The 10,633-nt window shown below is 48.1% G+C and overlaps 1 protein-coding gene across 1 annotated transcript; it reads left to right on the top strand.

Annotated features, from left to right (window-relative positions):
- The first annotated feature begins 535 nt into the window (after positions 1–535).
- On the top strand, positions 536–2,300 carry LOC118082869 (transmembrane protein 121-like). Its single transcript, XM_035110703.2, has one exon. The coding sequence runs from the start codon at positions 536–538 to the stop codon at positions 1,487–1,489; it is 954 nt and encodes a 317-aa protein (XP_034966594.1). The 3' UTR covers positions 1,490–2,300.
- The last annotated feature ends 8,333 nt before the right edge of the window (positions 2,301–10,633 follow it).

Consider the following 10,633-nt stretch of genomic DNA (forward strand, 5'->3'; position numbering starts at 1 on the left):
GTGTAGAGGGTGTCCCCCACTTAAGTTCATTTTGCTTACCGTATGTGCACAGGGGCCTGGAACGTAAGTTGCTTGCAATCCAAAATATTTTATTTGCCCTGGAGTTGCCTGTAATCCAAAATATTTTATTTGCCCTGTTGGGACTGTCAGCTCCTAGCAAATTTTTGGCACATCTTCTTCTTCTTTAATAAGAAGAGAGAAACTTAGTACTTACGTAACCTTTCCTCCAAAGTGCTCCAAGTACAGTACCATTATCCCAAAATGTTATAGACTCTGGCTTGGAAAGCACTTCCATTCAGGTACATTCAGGACAGCTTGAATGAAACACCCCTGTTCAGTTTTCAGGGCTAGAGTACGATGGTCATACGATCCCCATGGGAACTAAGAGGAGATTGATTTGGAGATACAGAAGGCTTGACATCCTTATCAAAAGCTGCATAATGCACAGTACGTCCGGGATGGGCAGAGCGCATGGCCGCGATGGCTCGGGAGCCCTTACAATGTTTTTGACTAACGTGTGCATCTTCTTTGCAGGATGGTGCCTCCCCCACCCATTAACAAGCCCCACGTCTGCCTCTCCACCACCCTCATCATGAGCAGCATGGTTCTGATGGACGCCTACCTGGTGGAGCAGAACCAGGGCTCCCGGAAACTGGGCATTTGCATCATGGTCTCCGTCGGGGACATCTGTTTCCTGGTTGTGCTCCGGTATGTGGCCGTCTGGGTCGGGGCCGAGGTGAGGACCGCCAAGCGGGGCTATGCCATGATCCTCTGGTTCCTGTACGTCTTCGTGCTGGAGATCAAGGTCTACTTCATCTACCAGAACTACAAGGCGGACCGCAAAAGCTTGGACCTCATGGCGCGCAAGGCTCTGACCCTCCTGCTCTCCATCTGCATCCCGGCCCTGTACGTGCTGCTGGTGGCCACAGAGCACATGGAATACGTCAGGACGTTCAAGAAGAAGGAGGACCTCCGCAACCGGCTCTTCTGGGTCATTGTGGACATGTTGGACGTGCTCGACATCCAGGCCAACCTTTGGGAGCCCCAGAAGAAAGGGCTGCCCATCTGGGCCGAAGGCCTGATGTTCTTCTACTGCTACATCCTGCTGCTGGTCCTGCCTTGCGTCTCGCTGTGCGAAATCAGCATGCAAGGGATCAGCATCGTGCCTCACCGCATGATGCTCTACCCAATGCTGAGCATGCTCACCATCAACATCGCCACCATCTTCATCAGGGGGAGCAACATGGTGTTTTTCAGGGACATCCGGGTCTCGGGCATCTTCATGGGGAAGAATGTGCTGGCCATCGCCCTCAAGGTCTGCATGTTCGCACAATACAGGAAGCACCTGCGCCACGCGCCGGCGGGATCTGGCGCCGCGGCAGCAGACCCCCAGCACCACGCCGCTGCCCAGGCGCAGCCTGCCATACACCCGCTGAAACCCCAAAACCAGACTCGCTGTCCCGAAGGGCTGGCCCAGGAGAACACATGACATGCTGGGCGTCCTTCCCACACCAGGCGGCAAGGAGCACCTGTCTGTGGTCACTAGGGTCAACTGCAAAGATGAACCACGCCGGCTGGGCCCTGCATAGCCAGTGCTGGTCCCTCCAGAAAGTCTGCAAGAGACCCGTTCCCTCCCTTGCTGGCCGTGTCCTGGAATTGCCCTGGGCCCGAGGTGGGGTCACTTCTAGAGTGGCGCAGAACGGATCCCAACCCTGACTCCAAGGTGCAAGCTAGCAGGCCGCAGAGACTGGAGAGTGGCGGCTTTGGGGATGATAAGATCTGCTTAATGGATAGCGGGCAGCAGCAAGCAATTCGACTCCCTCCTTGGGCTTTTGTGTGCTCATTCATATCCGTCACCCAAGTTGCTTTGGAACGTAAGCCAGTTGGATTGCCTGGGGGCAGACCTCGAGAAAACTGGTAAAACGCCCTTTCTGCATCTGTTTGACATACATTTTTACAAAGCTGGTGACCTTCCTTTCTGGGATGGGCAAAAGGCACTTGGTCCTACTGCCTGCCTGCTCACATGCCTTGGGAGTGCCTGAGGGGAGAGGACATTTTGGGGCAGCCTTTCCCCAAACTGAATCCTTCCGGATGTTTTGGGCCACGACTCCCGTCAGCCTCAGTCACCGCAGCTCACGGGAATTGTAGTCCAAAACATCTGGAGAGGCAAACAGGTTGAGGAAGTCTAGCATAGGGTTTCCATCTACAATTGTCTTCCCCCAGTGGGAACATGCTGGATCATGTCCATTTATTTTCTTTCTTTCCCCACATGAAAATGTTTTCAATAAAACAAAAGGCCAATCCCAGAGGTTTTCTTCTCTCTCTCTCTCTCTCTCTCTCTCTCTCTCTCTCATTCTCTCTCTCTCTCTCTGCAGATGACATTTTCCCCCCAGCAATTTGGAAAATATATGGTGTTCTCCAGGAGGGCGAGAAAGGCAAAAACAAGTTTTGGCTGCAGGAATCAAACTAAGGACTAAGGGGCACAAAATAGCTTCCAAATTTGTCACCCCAAGGATTGTGTTACTGCTCTGTTCTGAATCCCTTTAAAACGAAACTAAACAAAACCCTCACCTAATGCGTGGTTTGAAATTCTTGTTTGAAAATTCTCTGTTCATTCATCCAGGGACTGGGTAGAAAATTTATTCTTATTGAATCAAGGAGCAGGTGCAGGCTTTTCTTTTCAAACAATATTCTAAGCCTGACAATGCTCTTGTAACTTGATAGAGACAGCTGTGGATATGACTGATCTCGTGAGAATGAAAAAAGACAGAATGGACGAGGCGGTTCCTTTTACAGTATTTTCTTTCAGCTGCAGGAGTGTTCAGGGTTTGGGGTGGTTGTGGTTGTTGTTTAAAAAATAATCTATGCATATTTTGATTACATTTCAAGCTTATTTAATTTATTGTTTTTCATCCATCTTCCAGTTCTGTAGCTTGCAGCCAGAAGCTGTACATGTACAAGTTCCAAGGGGTTTACTCGCAAGTAAGCACCTGGTTGGCCATTGTGACAACAGGATTCTGGACTAGATGGGTCTTTAGCCTGAGCCAGCAGACTCTGCTTACGTCATTATGTTGGACTCCAGCTCCCAACACATCTAATGGTTGGGGGTGATAGGAGACACAGGGATTGGACAGCAGAGACTGGACGCACACACACGCTCTCTCTCCCCCCCACCTACCGTTTCCCTGCGGCTGCCAACCGCCGCTCCTGGCTGGACTGAGCGTTGGCGGGGGGGGAGCACGCACATGTGTGCGTCCAGCAAGGACAGGTCCCGGGATGCCTCCTTCCTGTCCGCGGCTTGGGGAAAGGAACGGAGGAGGAGAAAGCAGCGCTTCTCCGAACCCCAGGATGTTCTAGCGCCCGTTATTGAATGGACTGAAATACACTAGTTACTTAATAATATTGACAACTTAGAACCAATAGTCCTGCTGCAGTCCAACCTCTTGACACCATTCCATGCATAGCCGTAAGTCTATACATGGGGTCCAGATGTTTTACTTCTTGTTGGTGCCTGCCTGCCATTCTTAACGTGCTGCCTATTCTTTCAGACTCTCGGTCCATGGTCAACTTTCCATCGCCACCAGCCCTTCTTAGGCAATGCAGTGGGTCACGAGGCTAAGCGGGAGCCCTTTGTTTTGGAGATAAACCTTGAAAGTGTGTGTGTGCCTAAAAGTGTATCCTAAACGCCTCCGAAAACAGCAAGCAATTAAATGAGAACATCAAACGTCTGCAGTGTTTGTGCAGTCAGATGTCATGGCTTCAGAGCCAAATTAATGGTTTGGAGGGTATGACTCATGCCTTGGAATAATTAGCTGTATTCCAGGGCATTGAAATACCTGCTGCTGGACCCTGCCTGATATCTTGTGGGAATTCTGAAAGCCTCTGGAGAGATGGAAGAGCCCAGCCGAAAGAGAGGCAAGCCTTAAAAGGGGTGACGCAACCCTTCTGTGCGGAAAGAAATCCAGAAACCTCCCCTAAACCTGATGCATTTTGCATATAAAAATGCCACTTTTAAAAATCGGGGCAATCTTCCTTCCAGATTTCCTGCACAAGATATTCTCTCCTTGAGAGAAGGCGTGTGCTTTAAAAAAAAATCTGTCTTCTAAATTTGAAATGCATCACATGTAGCAAATGAACACCTGACGATGCCATATATAAAACCCAAGCCGTTTGTCCATCTATCGCAACACACTCTAGTCTAGGGACGGAGGAGAATTTTGCTCAGTCTGCATTTTTTAAAGTTGAAGTGACCTAGTTCACACCTCCCAGACTAATGTGCCGATTTGGATCGTAATTATCTTTCAGATTTTGCACATCTTTGGATTTTTAGGTACAGCTCTCAGCTCAAAAGGGTACCCGAATGCATTGAAAATCACATTTTAAGTCAAAAGATTGCTCTACGTTCAGCCAGCCCCTACCTGCCTAAGTCCTTGCAACCGTTCTAGCAGGTGGCATTAGCGGTCTTTGGTTAAATGTGTGGAGCTTAGCAGGGAGGAGGACAGGGACAAATCTAGAACTGAGCCACATTCACACCATTCACTTAAAGTACAGTACAATGAATCTAAACAGGCATGTCCCCCCCCCCCAAGAATCCTGGGAGCTGTAGTTTGTTAGGGCCGCTGGGAATTGCCAGCAGAAATTGGGAGTTATAGGGACAGAACTACCTAGATTGTATAGAAATTTATTTATGTATGCTACTAGAGCAGCAAGAATGCTATTCGCCCCAAAATGGAAAGAAGCAGAAGTCCCAGCAAAGGGAGACTGGATACAAAAACTTATGGGGTATGCAGAAACGGCAAAACTTACCGGAAGAAGTAAGAAATCAAGATAACAAACTTTTTATAAAAGAATGGAAATGGTTTATTTACAGATAAATTGCAAAAAGATAAAAGCATTGGCAGGATTATTGTAATAACCTGCAGTTTCACAAGAGTATATATTTAAAGTAGATAATTAAACGAGTGAATTAAATGAATTTGGATATGCAGAAGACGTTAAAAAATGAATTTATGGAACCGCAGAAAGAAAGAAGTCAAACTTTGGAATGTTAAAATGATTGTAAAATTAATGAAATGTATAAACTTGAAAAGTATAAATAATTTATTTATTTTTAAGTGAATTGCTAGCAGACCCCTGTTCCCTTCACAGAGCTACAATTTCCAGAGTTCCCTGTGAAGAGGAATTGCCTGTTAAACCACTCTGGAAATTGCTGCTCTGGGAGGGGAATAGGGGTCTCCTAACAACTCTCAGCCACGACTTTAAATGTATGCTGCGAATGTAGATTTAGTTTGGCTGTGCATGTTCTGGCTCCCCCTACTGTTGGCCTCCCTACCTTCTACCCTATCAGGCTTCATGGACACCACTCCATTGCATCTGTTATGTACTGAGCTTTCATGCAGGTATGTGGCAGCAAGCAACACTGTTGTCAGGAGGTTCTGCACCACTGGAGCAATCTGCTCCTGATAGGCAGGGCCTCAGGGAGAGGTCCTTTCCACCTCTGCTACACAACGTCCTTTCTTAACTGAAGACCGGGTCTGCGGCCGTACAAAACACATGCTCTGCCACATAATCTGTTGACCAAAGGTTGGGTTTTCATACATGGTGATTTCCTGGTGGACTTTCTGTAGGTGTCTGGTTGGTCATAGTGAGAACACCATGCTGGGCTTGATGGGACCTTCTACATGCCAACCAGATGAGCGGTAGTCCTTCCCCCAGTTCAGCTCCTTCAGAAGACTAGCATAGTGGTTTGCTGCCAAACTGAACGCAGCTTTTGGCACAAGAGTGTTAATAGCCACTCCTGCACTGTCAGGGATTCTGTTAGTGGGACCCCCACCGCTCCGTCTAATGAGCTTGCCTGCCTGAGCTTGCTGGTCTGGTAAACACAAACTTTAATCAATTCTCATGTAAATGAACTTCACAGTAATATTTACATTTGCAAGCAAACACTTTCCACCGTTCAAATTCATTAAGTGGACGATCCCGGGCTGGCTGGGGACTCTCATCTTTTCCAAACTTGCCACACGTTATCACGAAACACTTTTTTTAAAAAAGAGAGAGAGGACATAACACATTTGTCCCTGCAGCCCAATAGAGCCTACTCTGATCGGCAGCAGCTCTCCAGGGTCTCGCAGCTGGAGAATGCAATAACCTACCAGAAAGAAAAATAAAAAAATTCCTTCAGTAGCACCTTAAAGACCAACTAAGTTTATATTTTGGTATGAGCTTTCGTGTTGGTCTTTAAGGTGCTACTGAAGGAATTTTTTTATTTTGCTTCGACTCAGACCAACACCTACCTGTAACTACCAGAAAGAGAGCAGGAAGGTGGGGGGGGGGGAGAGGTTGGCTGGCTTGGAAAGAAGAAGCTGAGTCATGTATCAGTAGTTCCTTGAACACCTAGATAGACAGGTATGGGGGTCATAGTCAGTGTCAGAGCATCCACCTAGCATGAATAAAGGTCTCAGGTTCAAATCCCAGCATCTCCAAGTAGGGCAGGGGATAGACCTCGGCCTCAAACCCTGGAGACCTGCCAGTCAGAGCAGACAAGACTGAGCTTTATGGACCAATGTTCTGATTCGGTACAAGGCAGCTTCCTATTTGTTGCTTCTGATCACAACTACCGCTGTCAAAATGCTTAAAGATCTACACTTGCTTCCTCTTCTCTCCCGGTCTCCCTGCCTGCTCACTTCCCAGGTTTATCTCCTGCCACACTGTTCATCCTACCCTCATTGGACTTTTCCAGATGATTTGTTAATAGCGCATCAAATTCAAAGCTATTGCCCATAATGGCTTCTCTCTCAAAGAAGCACTTTGTTTTGCGGCATCGTATTTCCTCGGGGGTATAATATATGACCACTGCGGGGAAAATACAGTTCATTATTCCCAACTGGCGGGGTTGTGACAGGGAGTGTTGGCTGGCATGTAATTGTCAAAGAGGAGTGTCGTCATAGCCATAGATTGGTCACTAGTCCTCATGAAACCGCTGATTAATAAGCAGGCTGGGTAACGTGGAATGGAGGAGATGTTGATTTAGTATACTGGAACCAAACCATTTGGGACTTTAAAGAGGCTAACTAGCACCTAGGACTGTGCCTGAAAATGGGCTGGGAGCCAGGATAACACCTGTCATGGGAGAGACACATTTACATACAATCTGGCTCCAGGCATCACCTTAATTGCTGTATGTTCTGAACTGTTCTCAAAGGCAGCCCCATGCAGAGAGCATTGTAGCAATCCAGCCTTGATGGCCAGAGCTGACCACATTAGGAGCAGAGATAGCTCATGTGCCAGTTTTAGCCAGACAAAGGTACTTGACCTGGTTATGATTTGATTCCCCTTAACGCAGGGGTGTCAAACTCAAATTCATCGGGGGCCGCATCAGCAGTTTGGTCACCCTCAAAGGGCCGGTTGTATCTGTAGGACTATGTGTCCACTCTTTATTATCATAAATTATTGTCACTGCATTCAATTATTACTTTTTTGTAATAATGTAAGTAATAACTAGCTCTGAAAGCAGAAACATAGTCAGAATAATGGCAAGTAGATATTCAAATGTAAAATTATTGTACAATTTATTGAAAAATGATTTTTGGTAACTGCACTGGGTGGTGGAGGCTCGCTAGGGTTTCATGCAGGACCTTTGCAGAGCTACTAGTACCTGGAGATGCTGGGGTCCTTCTGCATGCAGGACAGATGTTCTGTCAGTGAGCCACCACCCTTCACCAAAGAGACTGGCTGAGGTTGACTCACTGGAGCTGCTCTCCTGGTTCCAGGGTTTAAGGGCCAGAAGTATAAAGCAGCATCCTATGTTTCTGAGGAGAGGGAGGGGAGAGGAGGGAGGGAGGAAGAAAAGAGGGAGTGGGAGGGAGAGAGGAAGGAAGGAAAGAGGGGAGAGAAAGAAGAGTAGGAAATAAGGAAGGGAATAAAGAAGGAAAGAAAAAGAAAGAGGGAGAGAAGACGGAAAGGGAGAAATAAGGAAGGAAGTAGAGGGAAAGAAAGAATAAGAATGAGGGAGAGGAAGAAAGATGGGAAGGACAGAAGGAAGGAAGGAAGGAAGGAAGGAAGGAAGAAAAGACGGAGCAGGAGGGAGAGAGGAAGGAAAGAGGTGAGAGAAAGAAGAGTAGGAAAGAAGGAATAAAGAAGGAAAGAAAAAGAAAGAGGGAGAGAAGACAGAGATAAAGAAGGAAGGAAGGAGAGGGAAAGAAAGAATAAGAACGAGAGAGAGGAAGAAAGAAAGGGAAGGGGGGGTCGCTGCCTTGATTCAGCGCCAGAAAAGAGTGCGAAGGGACCCAGGGGCAAAAAGCATTTCCCGTGCAGCATGAGGCAGCGGGTGTCCGTTTTAGGAGAAGTGCGTAAAGCCTCAGAGTTGCACGTTCGTGAGGCTGAGCCGCGGCAGGAGGAGGAGGAGGTGAGGCAAGAGGAGGAGGAGGAGGAGGCGGCTTGCCGGGTCGGTGCCCGGCAGCGCTGTGCGGAGAGTCCTGAGCCTCTGGGACGCAGCAGTGCTCTTTAGCACTTTGAATCCTCCTCCACGCGGCGCTGCTGGGTGCTTTGTCTGTGCTTCAGCAGCAGCAGCAGCAACAGCCGTTTCCAGGCGCCGAGCCGTGGCAGGAGGAGGAGGATTCAAAGTGCTACAGAGCACTGCTGCGTAGCAGAGGCTCGGGACTCTCCGTGCGGCGCTGCTCCGGCCGCCTTTCTACCCCCCCGACCCCAGCTGTTTGTCGGCGCTTTGTCGGCGCGGCACTTCAGCAGCAAGGTCCTGCTGGCTGGGGCGCTCGGCGGGCCACATGACAAGGTCTGGCGGGCCGGATTTGGCCCCCGGGCCTTGTGTTTGACACCTGTGCCTTAACGTGACTACTGTCTACTTGATGGCTGGGCCCCGATGAGGGGGTCCATTCCCACATCAAGCTATCGCTTGATGTTGCAGCCATCAAGTGATGAGTGTGCCTTCACAAACAATCCCTTGATGACAGGGCCACGGAATGTGCAAGTTGACTCCACCGGAAAGTGCTGAGGTTGGCAAAATGGAAATCCTGCCTGCTGCAGCTGATTCACACATGCAAATCACCAGCTGATGTTCCATCTCTCAGGGGCTTAACATACCTGTGTGAATTAGCCCAAATAGGCAGGCAGAAGGAGATGCCCGTTCACTGTCTATTGAAGCTTTGATTCAATGTGTATGAGACTCCCATTGTCAAAAGCAGCCTTATTGCCAATATGGGAGCCCAACCTCCAGTAAGGTTGAAGTCCTTGGGTTTAAGCCAGCCTCAGTGCAGCTGAGGACAATGGAACTAAAACAGCTTATATGCAAGCCCTGACGCAGCTCGAGAAAGCTGTGGATCAAGCTGTTCATAAAGTAATCAGAAGGCTCAAGTTAAATTGATAGCCGATACATGCCAGCAGCGAGGGGTTGATTGCTAAAGCCCATTCTGGGAGCTGTGGCTCTGGGTGGAGAACAGGGGTCTCCTAACAACAGGTGAAACTCGGAAAATTAGAATATCGTCGAAAAGTGCATTTCTTTCAGTAATGCAACTTACTATTTTTTATTTTTCTTTTAATTTTTACAAATGCTTTCTTTTGGAAATTCCACAGTAATAAAACAAATAGTTACAATAATACAAAAATAAACACCACTATTACATATCATTAATTACATTCCATTTATAATTGACTCACCTAACGACAAATAATTACGATTACAACAAATAAAGGCTTGACATATCTTGCTTTGCATGCCATGCATCTATCTCATATATTGGTTTCACCTTTTAAGTCGCGTTACTGAAATAAATGCACTTTTCGACGGTATTCTAATTTTCCGAGTTTCACCTGTACTTTCAGTGCCCTTGACAAGGGACCATGCCTAGTAATTTTTGGAAGAGGCCGTGGCCATTTAAAGCGGTATAATACTTCTTTAAACGCAGAGTGCAGGTGGGGGAAGAACAAGATGCTCTACGGCTCCCTCTCCAAGAGTCAGCACCGACCCAAGACATGTTGGCACCTGAGGTGAACTGCAAAATGGCGCTCCCTTCACCAGGGAAGAAGGGGTGAAGGAACAAGGAACGAAGGAGGGAATCAGATCAACCCTACTTGCTGGTTGAAGTGGGAATTCAAGGCAATCGTATTGGAGAGTGGAGGGACTCGCTCTGAATCAAGTGCAGAGCCCAGGAAACTCCAGAGGGCAGCCCCGCCATTTCCTCCCGGGGTGAGAGGAGACCAGCAGAGCCTCCTATTTGCCAAGAGGCTATAGTAGAGGCAGCATGGGGGGGGGCTGCTGAGAAGGCGACAGATCCAGCCTCCAAGTAGCACACTGCAACTGTTGCTACCACTGCAGTAGTAGTAGCATGGGCGTAGGCAGGGGGCGGGGGGGCAGTTGCCCCCCAGAAGCAAAAAATTAATGTATTTTACAGACCATAACCAGCACTTTCCCCCTCCAAAAACTGAAGTGGAAAGGGCTTTGCTTTAGCAAGAGCAGCTCGGTCTCCGCTTGCTGGGGGCGGGGGCGGGAACACAGCTGTAACAAAAAGACATCAAATAAATAAAGCAAAGTGGCTACCGGTAGTTAAGCAGTTAAGACAATGGAGCAGATATCCCCTTTCAGGCAAGATTCAATAGCTCACCACTTCACCCTATTGTTCTT

Source organism: Zootoca vivipara, chromosome 3 (genome assembly GCF_963506605.1).
Source record: "Zootoca vivipara chromosome 3, rZooViv1.1, whole genome shotgun sequence".
Lineage (NCBI taxonomy): Eukaryota > Metazoa > Chordata > Lepidosauria > Squamata > Lacertidae > Zootoca > Zootoca vivipara.

Excerpts from the sequence above, each read along its gene's own strand:
- LOC118082869 (XM_035110703.2), top strand. The coding sequence starts at position 536 with ATGGTGCCTCCCCCACCCATTAACAAGCCCCACGTCTGCCTCTCCACC.